The sequence below is a fragment of the Phyllostomus hastatus genome, unplaced genomic scaffold (genome assembly GCF_019186645.2).
Source record: "Phyllostomus hastatus isolate PE091 unplaced genomic scaffold, TTU_PhHast_1.1 phas_contig_5, whole genome shotgun sequence".
NCBI lineage: Eukaryota > Metazoa > Chordata > Mammalia > Chiroptera > Phyllostomidae > Phyllostomus > Phyllostomus hastatus.
The window spans coordinates 3,157,581-3,172,163 of NW_025333897.1; the positions used below are offsets into that span (position 1 = coordinate 3,157,581).

The following is a 14,583-nucleotide window of genomic DNA, read 5'->3' on the forward strand; positions in this document are numbered from 1 at the left end:
CTAAGCTACACCAGCCAGGGCATGATTATTTCTTGATTAACAATGAATAAATGTAACTTTTACCATGGAATAATCAGATGCACACATTACTTGAACCAAAGTGAACAAATTTAGTATTATTAAAAATGGGTCAAACCTAAATTATGTGCTTCTTGATGTGATACGATAAGAACATACCACCACCCATACATAGTATTCTTGCCAAATACATTGGAATTTAACCTAGTCATGACACAACAAATGGATCCAGAGTGTTAGACATTTTACACAATAAACACTCTAGACTCCTCAACTCTTCAAAGCTGACATTATGAAACACAAGTGAGGGGAAAGTCTACAATCAAGGGTGTCCAACCTTTTGGCATCTCTGAGCCACATTGGATGAAGAAGAGTTGTCTTGGGCCACACATTAAATACACAAACACTAACAAAAACTGATGAGCAAAGAAAAGGTTTTCAGTAAGTTTATGAGTTTGTGTTGAACCGCATTCATAGCCATTGGTCCGTTGGACACCCCTGTTACATTAAAGAAACTAAAAATATGTGCCTTCTCTCCACCACGTGAGAAAACAGTGAGTAGTGGTCATCTACAAACCAGGAAGGGGCTCTCACCAAGCGTCAAATCTGCTTGTATCAAATCAATCCTGGAACCAAATCAATCTTGGACTTTTCAGCCTCCAGAACTGTGAGAAACAGATGTTTGTTTTTGATGGTTGTTGTTTTAAAAGACAAGTCCATCCAATGTAATATGTGACTTTGATTTGACTTTTGGATTATTTTTTAAAACTGACCTATAGGACCTTTGGGGAACAATTGAGGCAATTTAAATATGGATTATATAGCAGATGACACCACAAATCAATGTTAAATTTCTTATGTGCATTCGATATTGAGGTTACATAGGAGAAGCACCTTGTTCTTAGAGATGCAAATGAAAATATTTAGTGGTAAAATATATGATGTCTGCTCATATGTTTATTCATAAATGTTGAGCAACAAACAAAAATACACAAATAGTTATAAACAGAGATTAAGCAAATGGTGTAAAATGTTAAAAACTGGTGACTAAATGAGGGACATACAGTACACATCAGTATACTATGCTTTTAGTTTTCCTGTAGATTTTTTACATTGTTGTTCAGTTATGGTAATCCCCATCTTTCTCCCATTACTCTTCCCTGCCCTATCCACCCCCCACTTTCCACATTCAGTCCTCCTCTCCACCCCATTGTCTTTGTCTATGGTCCTTTTTCCTGTAGTTTTAAAATTTTTCAAAATAAAAACTTAGGAAAAAATAACTATAAAAATGCCAGAGTACCTCCAGTACTTTCCCAGAATCACTAACTGAATGCTTGACTCGAATGTTCTGATGTAAATCCAATCTTTTGGAAGAAAGTGAAAAGCATTTGCCAGTATCCATAAAGTCTCAAAGAAAATGATCTAGTGCTGGGACAGAGAACACACTTACCAATACTGTTCACAGGCAGCCACTACCACAGGGCTGGATCCAGTTGATGGGCTAAAAAGATAACAAATCCTTCAAGGTTTGCAAAGTCAAAATGGGTCATAAAGACATAAATCTGCAATTGCCGGTTGATAAAAATGGTACCTGAGATCTATGCAAAACTATCACCTGAATATTCCTTTTTCTCTGCACTCTTTGTAAGAGGCACGCTTTTCTGGATTTTGCCTACTTCTACAGAGCTTAGGTCCCTCGCCTCCCTTTTTGCTCCAATATTTTAAAAGTCTCCATTTTCTTCTGAATTTTTAAAATTTAAATGTAAATAAATGAGCAATTTATTTTCCCCATAAAGAAAAAGAGATTATCAGTAATGCTTAAAGTCCCCTTTGACACTTCTCCCTCCTCTCTTCTCACCACCAAAAATACCATTGACAGAAGTTTGGTGTGTCTCCTTCCATTAAATATATACTGTATTTATATTAAATATATCACATTATATACTAAAAAAAGTCCTCAGCCCCTGCAGTCCATATTTCTAATGGTTTTAACCTTTTTGGGAATCTGATAAAATTGCCTATACTTTTGCTAAAAAGAATTCACATTATATCTACACATACAAATATCACAAGTTTAATATACAATAAGAAGCCCATTCAAATGGAATCTATTCACTTCAGGTTAACAATTTCTGTTTTTCACTTTTAAACAATAGCCTCCTTTTTCTTCCAAGCTGTCATCACAATTCTTCAAAAACCAAGAGATGACCCAAGATCAAACAGATGTGTCTTCAAATCAATGCATGCTGTCTAATTTGAAACCAGAATCTATCACTTCTAAAATAAAATATCCTACATCTAAATCTCTCATGCATACTCTAACAAGTCTTACTCCCCTGTTAACGCTTTGACCTACTCTAAATCAGTGCAATTTGACCTTATTTCACATCCTTATTCCACATAGCTATACTGAATCATGCACACAGGTTCATTTATTCAACAATCCTGCTGAACTTGCTATTCCAGTCACATTACTGGGAAGAGATCAAAGTATTCGGTATAGGGCCCTGCAAGCCAGAGTAAGTTTTATTAATTTTTTTCCTCCTGAAGGATGGTGGAATTATAACTCTACATTCTCTATGTTGGAATTTCATAAAGTTTGAGATTATTTATATTTTTTAAAAAGACCATGAAGTCTTAAAGTGAAAACAAGTTCAAGCTTACCAAGAAAACATACATCCCTAAGTTCCTTTCTCTCTGTGAGCAAAGATTTGCCCATCAGAAAGTGGGGACAAGGGTTTGACCTGGAATTTAGGAAATCTGACTAATGCTGGCCTCTTCTCTTCTCAGGTATAAACTTACATTATTATTACATTAGTCGATGGCCTCTCAACCTTACCACAGAATGTCCCCCTAATAGTAGAAAAGAATGGATGCCTACTTTGGGGGGCTGTGTCGGAGGAAAAAGCAGTTAGCCTAGGACTGGCTTTGAAATAATCTTTCTTTAAAAAATGTTTATTTTGTAGTCTTGCCATAACACAATGTATTTGCTCTGATAGAAAAATCATTTATGTACCAGATAAATTGATAACTTTTAATTTTAATTTTATTTTAATCGTTGTTCAAGTACAGTTTTCTGTCCTTTACTCCCATCTCAGCCCACCCACCCATCCCTCCCCACCTCCCTCCCATTTCCAACCTAGTTTTTGTCCATGTGTCCTTTATACTTGTTCCTGTATACCCTTCCCTTTTTTTTCTAGATCATCAAATTAGTGTTTAAGGAATAAATAACTTGACCACCTATCATTTTTTCACAAACACATTGCTCTTTTGTTACCTGAACTCCTACAGACAATCTGAAATACAGACACAAGAAAAGCAGATTTACATAAACTCTCACCAGTCACGCAACCACACTCAATTATGGTCACAAAACAAACTACAATAGCAGATGTCCTTACCCTATCAGACAATCCCACACTCGCGTAGAATCACACACGTGTTAACAACCTGCCACTGTCCGGCAACATCTCGCGTTGTTTCACGCTCACTCACACACTAAAGTGCCAGGAGAGGCACAAAAAGGGTCTCATGCTAGTCGCAGCCTCTAGCAAGTCGTTGTGTGGCTCCAGCTCCTTCCCGGCACCTGCCCCGGAGGCCAGTCCCACTTTCTCCTGATCCGGTAAGACCCTGGGACTATTCAAGACTCCAGGTCTCAGGCCTCAACCGCCCCGGCTGCGCGCCCCCAACGCCTGCGCACTGCGCGCTGGAGGGCCCTCCCAGAAATCACCAGTGCGGCCTTTGGCGCAAGTCGGTTCTGGTGCGGGGTCCCAGCAGACCCCTGCAAGGTGAACTGCGTCTCCCAGCGTCTTGGCTGGCCTTGGACTACATTTCCCAGAGCCACCGGGTTCCAACGCGATTTCATTTCCGTTTGTTCGCGCGATTTGGCGGCGTAGCGTGGGGAGGCTGTATCCGTGGAAGAAAGAGCTTGGGCAAGCTCTGGTGAGGCCCGTGAAGCCGAAATCTACCTGGAACCCGAACGCCAGACTTTGGACTCCGAACGGTACCTTCTGGCGAGGTGGGCGGAAAAACTCGAAGGAAGCGTCGCTGGAAGTGCAGGTGTGGCAGTGTATCCTGCGGATTTGTATTGTGCGACAAACCTGACTGATTTTGGTGACTGTATAGGTTAAGGGGCGTGTTCGAGTGTGGGTTTGTGTTTGTGTGAATGTGAGTTATTTGTGACTATGAGGGTTTGATAATACTACTGTGACTGGGGTTGCTTGTGACTGAGGTGTGCGACGGTGCTGTTGTGACAGGGTGCACTTTGAGGTTGTGTTTTTGACTGTATCGTGTTTTACTGGATTTTGCCCGAGACTTTGGAGTGTTATAAGTGTCTCTGACAGTGTTCGTGTCGGCTTGTTTCTTGTACCTGGTACTTGTTTGTGTTTGACTATCTGATTGGATGACTCAGTGTGCTATGTTGTGGGAGTGTTATGTGCCTGTGCCGTTTTCGTGACTATGAAGAAAGTAAAAGTGCTGCTATTAAAAGGTGTTTTTGGCCGTTGTGTGTTCCTGAAAGGGTGGTTGCGTGTGCTTGAGTAGGGTTGTGTGTGTGCTCTGTGTGTGATTTGATTTTAAGACCAGGCGGTCTGACAGTGTAGCATTAACGTGGTAAACGTGACTCTGGTGGTGTGACTATGGAAATGTTATTGTGTCCCTTTGTGTCGTCATTTGTATATTTTATAGTCTGTGCCCTTATGAGAGTTTTGTGGAGTACAGAGGTAAAATTGCTGTGGTGTTAATGGGGTTCATTCCAGGATAGAATGTGGCTGTGTCCTTTACTGAGAGAGGACTCAACTTCTTAACCTTCTTGCCACAGCGACTACCCTCCCTCTTCCTCTCATTCACACATGGCCTGTATTGATTACTTTATGTCTGTATCCATCGTTCGTTCACCTTAGGGTTGTAGTTGAAGGTTCCGTGATGTTTTCTGGTGCCCTCTTAAGGGTATTGGATGCAGGGAGTGACAGAAAGGAAGTCAGAAATTTGAGACCATGAATGAAGAATACAAGAGTTGTTTCTAAGCCACAGGCCTGGTTTTGAGATGAAAATGTTAGAGCTGATAACACCTTCAAGAAAGACCACTTGGAAATGTAATAGGATTTCAGGAGTGGGAATGCTTTAGCAGAGTGTGTGCTGTAAGAGGCAAGCTGCACACTTAAGAACCTGTAACACACCCCTGTAGGGGTCTGTCTGTAGTGGTCAACTTTGCATCCAGAAGTACATTCTAGCCCAAGACAGCTGTGATTTTCTTTCTGAAACAAAAAGTGAAGAACTGTTCTAGTCTCCTTCTGACCTCCCTCTATGTTAAATGAGGGGTAGATTGGGGAGTGGGAGACAGAAGAGAGTATATTCTAATTTAGAATATACCTTAAGAAAGGCCTAATAATTCCATTTTCTTTTCCTGACAGTAGAGCCCAGAGGAGGAAAAAATGGCTGTTATGCATTCAAAAGTAAACCAAGGTGAGTAGATGTTTCCTCTTTGTCTGCTGAACTGCCTTTGTTTGTTTCAGGACAAAGGAATCTTTGTTTGCTTTTTGGAATTTCCTAGCTAAACCTTTGCAAATAATGGAGGAGTGGGGCAGTTTTCTGTAGATTGGGAGCAAGGATCATGTGCAATTAATTGTGATAGATGCTTCCCAATAGTGGTTAAATTGAGGAAGAATGGATTTGAGATTCATAAATTTAAAAAGGATTCAATATTATGTTATTTCTTACATAGCATTTTTTTACCATTTAAATTCACTATAAGATTTTTTATTCACTATATAAATACAGAAAAACAATCTTTGTAGAGTTTAGTAGGATATAATCTACTAGAGATTTGTAATCAAATTACTGTGTTTTTAAATTCACCTAAAATAACACCTCTCATATAGTTAAGCCACCCACCTGAGAGACAGAGTTAGGCTCATTTTTTTCATATTACTTTTACTTTTATAAATTGTTCCCTAGCCCTTGATTGAATTTTATTTTAAAAGTACCTAAAATATTTATATATTTCCAAAATCTAAACTACAGAACAAGAAGAATTCAGAGAAGTCTGGTATCCATTCCTGTCTTATCAACCCTGTTTCCTTCTTCCACATGTAGATAACTACCTGTAATTATCTTTGGTTTATTCTTCTGTTTGGTTTATGTGTTTGTATATATGTATATATATTTTTAATGTCTCATTCTTAATTAAAAGGAAGACTCCTATATACGCTGTTCTGTACCTTCCTTTTTTTTCTCACACATTAATGTATCCCAGAAATCATTCAATAACAGCCTGTAGAAATCTTCCACTTTCTTTTATAGGGATATTTTGTGTGGGTGTGATAGTTTATTTTGCCAGTCTCCTATGGGTAGACATTTGGATTTTTTCCCAGTGTTTTGTCATTACATAATGCAGCAATCAATAACTGTCTATATGGTTTCTATTTATTTAGGTTTCTGTTTGGGACAAATGTCTAGAAATAGCCTACTTTTAGTTTATTTTAATGCTTTTGACATAAATTCTACCTGAATTGCAATGCTAATAATAAAATTGGTGCATTTCCTCATTTTCTCTCCTCTTTATCTTTTTCTCCATACCCAACTTGAGAAAAAATCTTAAATGTTTATACTGTTAATTATTGTTATTATTATTATTATTAGTTTTTTTTCAGGATTTCAGTAAATCTTTCCGGCTTCTAGGCCCAGGCTGGGGAACCTGGGCTGTTACCTACTCTGCTTTGCCCAGGGTGTCAGCAGGGACATGAAGGACCCTTCAGGTGATGCATATGAGGCCCGTTCTAGGCAGAGGCAGATGCTGGGCTGGAAAGGGAGCTTGGGCAACTTTTTTTGGTGCTGATGGTCCAGGCCTCTTTTATTTGTTTTTTATAATATTTTTTTTAATTTTTCAGTTACACTTGACATACAATATAAGTCTATTTTGTCTTCTATTAATACAGGTACACAAACTTTCTTATACTTAGTATTTGTATGGTGTATCTTTCTTCACTATTTTACTTTCAACTTATCAGTGCCTATATATTTAAAGTCTGTTTCTTGTAAAGAGCATATAGCTGTACTTGCTTACCTTGTTTTGATGTTGTCTCTTTATTGGAATGGTTGGACTATTAATCTTTAAGGTAATTGCAGTGTAGTTGAAGCCCTGTGAAGGATGAGAGCATCCATATATGTCTTTTCAGAAAAGCTTGGTGCTTTTTAGATTTTTATTATAATTTCAGTTAAATTTCTTTGTGCTTAAAATTTTCGGATAAAAATCTCTGATGAATTTAAAAGGAATTATGATCTTTAATTTTATCTGAATTATTTTTGGATGTTAGAATGGACACAATTATCTATTGCACCCTCCTAATATATAGAGGAAGTGGGATTTCTAATTAAATATCTATTGAGCATCTATATCAATGATTCTCTGTAGAAGCAGTGACTTTTCCTAAGGAATGTTTTAGAAATATATCTGAGTGCTTTTAGGTATTATAATAACTGGGTGAAGGCTTCTAGCTTTTGAAAAACTAAAGCAAGACATGGATCTAGATCACAGGTTAGATAGCTTTTCTATAAGGGAATAAACAGTAAATAATTTAGGCTTTTTGAGTCATTCAGTCTCTCTTGTCACTGTTCAGCTATACCACTCTAATGTGAAAGTAGCCAAAGACACTATATAAACAAATGACTGTAGATGTGTTCCAATAAAGCTTCATTTACAAAAATAGTGGGCCAACTTCTAATCTAGATGTCCTGCAGTGCACAACAAAGAATTGTTCTATGACCGGCAAAATGAGGATCATAGCTGAGGGAAAAAATGTGTTTCTTATTATGAGGGTCTAGTACCTTTTACATAAAGCATTTTTGCATGATTTATTTCAAGTTTCTATATTTATTTTTGTATTATTGCATGGTTTTACTATTAGTTAAATCTTTCAGGAATGCTAGTTTGTTTGAGAAAGATGAACTTTATTTTATTCAGAAATTCACTGAGACTTTTTAAAACAATAAAAAGTTTTGGCACTAATCACAATACTGCTTATGACATTTGACTTCCGAGTACTACATACTTGTAGAAGCCTCCATTTGTAAATAATGAATTTCATTTATTCTGCAACACGTTTTTGTATATACACACACATACATACATATATAAATATAGCCTTTATTTCAAAATGTCAAATATAAGTAAAAATATGTCAACAATACTTAGTTGAATATTGTCATCTTATAAATCTAAATTTGTCCATTTTAAGTGGTTGTAAACATTTAATTACTTATGCCTTTTACTATAGTGGTTTGAGTTGTGACTGCATGGATGGAACTGGAGAGCATTATGCTAAGTGAAATAAGCCAGGTGGTGAAAGACAAATACCCTATGATTGCATCATGAACAGGAATCTAATCAACAAAATGAACAAGCAAGCAAAGTATAGCCAAAGACATTGAAATTGAGAACAGGCAGACAGTGACCAGAGGGGAGAGAGGAGAGGATAATGGGGGAAAAGGGTGAAGGGTTTACAGGAACAATTATAAAGGACATATGGACAATAACAAGGGGGGTTGGAAACAGGGGAGGGAGGTGAGAAGGGGTGGGGGGGAAAGGCAGAAAACTACTTGAACAACAATTAAATAAATTAAAAAGTTAATATTTAAAGAAATATATATGAAATACAATAATTGGTCATTATCTATTTTGGTATTATATATAAATGGATCATTATAAGTTTTATTTCAGAAGTGATAAAGAAGATTTTGTAAATATTTTCTTTTTGAATATAGAGAGCAATGAGTTTGACAGGGGTGAGAACCACAACCTATATCCCCCCTACTTAGTGTGTATTTTGGGAATGGGAGCAAGAGACGAAGAGGAGGGCAACAAAGGTAATTCTAACTTAATTCTTTTGGTGCTTTGTGAGAAATGTGGTCTCATAGTTCTGTTTTCTTCATTCCAGCACTGCCTTTCCAAGACACTGTGCTTCTCCAAGATAGGAATCCAGGAGAGGATTGATCATTTCTTACAGATATAAAAATCATGGCTCAGGTAAATGGGGTTTTCTCCTGTCCTCTTTTAATAGCTGCTTTTTTTACAGGGTATGTGCATGTTTACATTACTTATTCCTGAAACTTTTTTCCTAGCTGACCCCAGTCAGGAATGAGTTCCTCAGTTTATTCCATTCTTTGAACTGACAGTGTCTTCTCTAACTGAGTCTTTCTAATCCAACCTATATTCACATACAAACTGTTGAAAAATCATCTGACAGTCTTATGGGAAGTCCCTTATAGGTAACTAACTGCTTTTCTCTTGCTGCCTTTAAGATTCTCTCTTTATCTTTTATCTTTGGCATTTCAATTATGATGTGTCTTGGCATGGGCCTCTTTGAATTCTTCTTTGAGACTCTTCTATGCTTCCTGGACTTGTGTGTCTTCTTCGTCCTTTCTACCAGGCTAGGGAAGTTTTCAGTCATTGTTTTTTCAAGTAGGTTTTCAATCCCTTGCTCTCTCTCTTCTCCTTGTATGCCACTGGTAAAAATGTTGCTATGCTTGATGTTACCCCAGAGATCCCTTAAACTATCCTCATTTTTTGGATTATTTTTAACTACTCTAATTGGGTATTTTCTGCTATCTTTTCTTCCAAATTGCTAATTTGATCCTCTGCCTCATCTAATCTGCTGTTGATTTCTTCTAGTATATTCCTCATTTCAGTTATTGTATCCTTCATTTCTAACTGGTTCTTTTTTTATGGATTCTATATATTTTTTATGCTGTTGAATTTCTCACTAAGTTCCTTGAGCATCCTATAACCATGGTTTTGAACTGTGTATCTGGTAGTTTGATTTCCTTCACTTCATTCAGTTCTGTTTCTAGAGATTTCTCCTGTTCTTTCAGTTGGCACATGTTTCTTTTTATCCCCATTTTGGCTGCCTCTCTGTATTTGTTTCTATGTGTTAGGTAGGTCTGCTATATCTCCCAGTCTCAGTAGGATAGCCTGATGTTGAGGGGGCCCTGTTGAATCCAGTGAAGCAGCCTTTCCTGTCACTTGAGCTGAGCACTCCATGTGTGTCCCCTGTGTGGGCTGTGTGCACCGTCCTATTGTACTTGAGCTTAGATTGCTATTGGTACCTCAGTGGGAAGGGTTGACTGGGCACAACTACAGTGGAGGAACTGCAGTGCTGAGGTTGACCCTATGGTGCAGAACTCACTTCAGCAAGGTTATGGTGCCCTCTAAGTCTGCCCCTTGAATGTGTTGCTTATAGAGGTGGTTGGGTGGTACTTCGATATAGTCTGAAGATGGCCACTGGGGGTGTGGGCTCTAGAGTCTTTTGGATGGTGCCGACCAAGTTCAGCTACTTGTATTTTTTCTGGGACCACCTGGCATGAACTACAAAGTGATCTGCAGATGGCTGTTATTTGGCCTGTGCTCGGAGGTACCCAGAAGAAGCCAAGTTGTAGACCAATTCTAGCTACTACTAGTGCCAGGTCTGGGACCACTTAGCAAGAGATACGTGGCATTCAGAGGCCAGATGCTGCTTGTTTGGGGTTGTGAACCTTTGAGAGTATTTAGGAAAGTACAGCATGAGCCAAAACAGGCCATTTGTATGGAAAAGCCAGTGAAAGCAGCTTGGGTAGCCCTGCAAGTTGGGTGGGTTAGGGGTCTCAGGGGCTCTTATTTCTTAAATAGTGAATAAGAAAGGGAAACTTTCATTTATTGGGAATGTGTGATGTACAAGACACATATTATACCAGGCATTTCTGTATTCTATTTCTTTTTATTGTAATATTGTATTTTTAAATTAACTTTATTTCATTAACTTTATTAATGCCCAGGCTCTGTGTGTAATGAGATGGTCTATATTCAGGAAATGTCTACAGCAACAGGATTGCCCATCATCTCCCCTTCCATTGAAAATACATTTTTTTTTTATTTCCACTACTAGTATTATGTTTGTTGTTTCAGAGATTGGTGATGTTCAGGGATGTTGTCATTGACTTCTCTCAAGAAGAGTGGGAATGCCTGGACTTTGCTCAAAGGCATTTATACAGAGATGTGATGTTGGAGAACTATAGTAACTTGGTGTCACTAGGTAAGGATATCTACTTTGTAGTATTTTAGGTTCTCTCTTTGGAATGGCTGCCTTAACTGATGTTATTTCAAGGTTGTTTTTAAGTAATTAACTGAATTTCTTCTCAAAGTAATGGTTTTAAATTATTGGGAGTAGACATAGTTTCTCCAGAAGGCACATTATCTTGTCCACCCTTCGTATATAATTACCTGTCTTCATATCTTCTTTGATGGTGAAGGGGCTAGGTTTTAACTCTGGGACACTTATAATATTGTAAGAAAAAACAGACTATGCATTGTTAAAATTTAGGTCTGCTAAAGGAGCTTTAAAAATAGATATAGTTGGGCACTTAGGCTGTTTCCAGCACTTTTGAGTTGGTGTTTCCAGATTCTTAGGGTATAATCCTAGCAATGGGATCACTGGATTAAAAGGCAGTTCCATCTTTAGTTTTTTTAAGGAAACTCCATACTGTTTTCCACAGTGGCTGCACCAGTCTGCATTCCCACCAACAGTGCATGAGGGTTCTCTTTTCTTTACATCCTTGCCAGCACTCATTGTTTGTTGATTTGTTTATGATGGCCATTCTTATAGGTGTGAAGTGGCATCTCATTGTGGTTTTATTTGCATCTCTCTGATGGCTAGTGATGCTGAGCATCCTTTCATATGTCTATATGCCCACGGTATGTCCTCCTTGGAGAAGTAGCTATTTAGGTCCTTTGCCCATTTTATAATTGGGTTGTTTTGTCTTCATGGTGTTGAGTCGTATGAGTTCTTTATATATTTTGGAGACCAAACCCTTATCCAACGTATATTGGCAAATATGCTTTCCTATATAGTTGGTTCCCTTTTCATTTTGAAGATGTTTTCTTCAGCCATACAGAAGCTTTTTAATTTGATATAATCCCATAAATGAGTGGATCAAAAACTGTGGTACATTTACACAATGGAATACTACATAGCAGAAAGAAAGAAGGCGCTCTTACCCTTCACAACAGCATGGATAGAACTGGAGAGTATTATGCTAAGTGAAATACGCCAGGTGGCAAAAGACAAATACCATATGATTTCACCTGTAGGTGGAACCTAGTGAACAAATGAAACAAATGAGCTAAATAGAACCAGAGACATGGGAATAAGGAACAAACTGACAGTGACCAGAGGAGAGAGGGATAACAAGCAAAAGAAGGGTCTAGTCAAGGAACACGTGTAAAGGACCAATAGTAATGGACAACATTGTGAGGACTAACTGAGGGAGCAGGCGGTGGGTGGGGCAGGGGAGAGCAATGGGGAAAAATTGGTACAACTGTAATGGAACAATTAAAAAAAGAAAGATACAGAAATGTATGTTTTTAATCACAACAGAAGAGCTTATATTATATAGTGATAGGCTGGATCAGTGCATTTCAGTAACAATTCAAGTGAACCCAATCAATTGCAATAAGCACATTCTCTTATATATATTTCTTTTTATGGTTATCTTTGATATATAAAAACTTTTAATTTGATGTAATCCCATTTATTTATTTTTTTCATTTATATCCCTTGCTCAAGGAGGCATATACAAAAAAATATTGCTAAGAGAGATACCGAAAAGTTTACTGTCTATATTTTCTTCTAGGCGTTTTATGGTTTTAGGTTTTACATTTAAGTCTTTAATCCATTTTGAATTTATTTTTGGTGTAAGAAGGTCTAGTTTCATCTTTTGCAAGTTTTTGTCCAGCTTTCCAACACCGTTTATTAAATAGACTGTCTTTTACCATTCATTGTGTATTTTTGCAACCTTTGTCATAGATTAATTTGCCATTTAGCTGTGGGTTTATTTCTGGGCCCTATTCTGTTCCATTGAGCTATGTGTCAGTTTTTATACTAGTGCCATGTTGTTTTAAATGCTATCATCTTATAGTGTAGTTTGATAGGTGGTGCAATACCTCCAATTTTGTTTTTCTTTCTCAGTATTTCTTTAGCTATTCCTGGTCATTTGTGGTTCCATATACATTTTAGAACTATTTATTCTCTTCTGTGAAAAATGCCATTAGTATTTTGATAGGGATTGCATTGAATCTATAGATTGCTTTGGGTGGTATAGACATTTTATTGATAATTGATTCTTTCTATTCATGAACACCAGGTATGCTTCCGTTTATTTGTATCTTCTTAAATTTCTTTCATTAGTGTATTATAATTTTCTAAGTACATTTCTTTTACCTTCTTGGTTGAATTTATTCATAGGTATTTTTTGACGCAGTAATAAATGGGATTGCTTTTATAGTTTCCCTTTCTGATAGTTCATTATTGGTGTATAAAAATGCAACTGATTTTTGGGTATTTATTTTGTATTCTACTTTACTGCATTCACTTATCAGTTCTAATATTTTTTTGTGTGTTTTTTGGTGGACTCTGGTGTTCTCTCTATATAGTATCATCTCATGTGCAAATAATGACAATTCTATTCTTTTCATATTTGGATATTTTTATTTTTCTTCCATGATTGCTGTGGTTAGGATTTATAATACTGTGTTGAATAGAAAGGATGAAAGTGAACATCCTTGTTTTGATCCTGATCATTAGGGAAATACTTTTAACTTTTCACCATTGAGTGTAATGTTAGCTGTGTGTTTGTCCTGTATGGCTTTTATTATGTTGAGGTATGGAGGTATGTTCCTTCTATTCCCACTTTGCTAAGAGTTTTTTTATCAATATTGGTTGCTGGCTTTTGTGAAATGCTTCTTTTTTTGGACCTTTTGATATCATGTGATTTTTAGTTTTCATTTTGTTAATGTGATCTACACATTAATTGATTTGCAAATATTGAACCAACCTTGCATCCCACTTGAATAAATCCCACTTGATCATGGTATAAGATCTTTTTAATGTTTTGTGGAATTTGGTTTGCTAATATTTTGTTGAGGGTTTTTGCATCTGTGTTCATCAGGGACATTGGCTTATAATTTCCTCTTTTTTGTAATGTTTTTTTCTGGTTTGGGGATTAAGATAATACTAGCCTCATAAAATGAGCTTGGAGGCCTTCCCTCTTCATCAGTTTTTTGGAATAGTTGAAGAAGGATGGGTGTTAATGTTCTTTTAATGTTTGGTAAAATTTGCCTGTGAAGCCATCTTGTATAAGGCTTTTGTTTATTGGGGTTTTTTCCATCTTCAATTTGATTTTGTTAGTAATTATTAGTCTGTTCAGATTTTCTGTCTCTTCCTGATTCACCCTTGGAAGATTACACGTGTCTAGGAATTTATCCATTTCTCTCTGGTTGTCCAATTTGTTGGTGTATAATAGTTCATAGTATTTACTTATAATCCTTTTTATTTCCATTGTGTCAGTTTTCACTTCTCTTTCATTCCTGCTTTTATTTATTTGGGCCCTCTCTCTCTCTTTTTTTTTTTTGATGAGTCTCTTTAAAGGTTTATCAGTTTTATTTCTGTTTTCATTGAACCAGCTCTTGGTGTCATTGATCTTTTCTATTGTTTTTAACTTTATTTTATTTCTACTTTGATCTTTATTATTTTCATTCTT

General features: G+C 36.9%; 1 protein-coding gene across 3 annotated transcripts in view; it reads left to right on the forward strand.

Moving 5' to 3' along the window:
• Positions 1-3,428: 3,428 nt before the first annotated feature.
• The window catches only part of LOC123823653 (zinc finger protein 420), a 32,305-nt gene continuing 21,150 nt past the window's right edge, over positions 3,429-14,583 (forward strand). Inside the window, exons 1-4 of one of the 3 annotated variants that reach the window (XM_045846592.1) lie at positions 3,429-4,077; positions 5,430-5,481; positions 8,952-9,040; positions 10,955-11,081. In XM_045846592.1, coding sequence (XP_045702548.1) covers positions 9,032-9,040; positions 10,955-11,081 — 136 coding nt within the window. In that variant the 5' untranslated portion in view covers positions 3,429-4,077; positions 5,430-5,481; positions 8,952-9,031. The remainder of the gene's footprint in view (positions 4,078-5,429; positions 5,482-8,951; positions 9,041-10,954; positions 11,082-14,583) is intronic. The other 2 variants (XM_045846593.1, XM_045846595.1) reach the window with 2 other exon arrangements.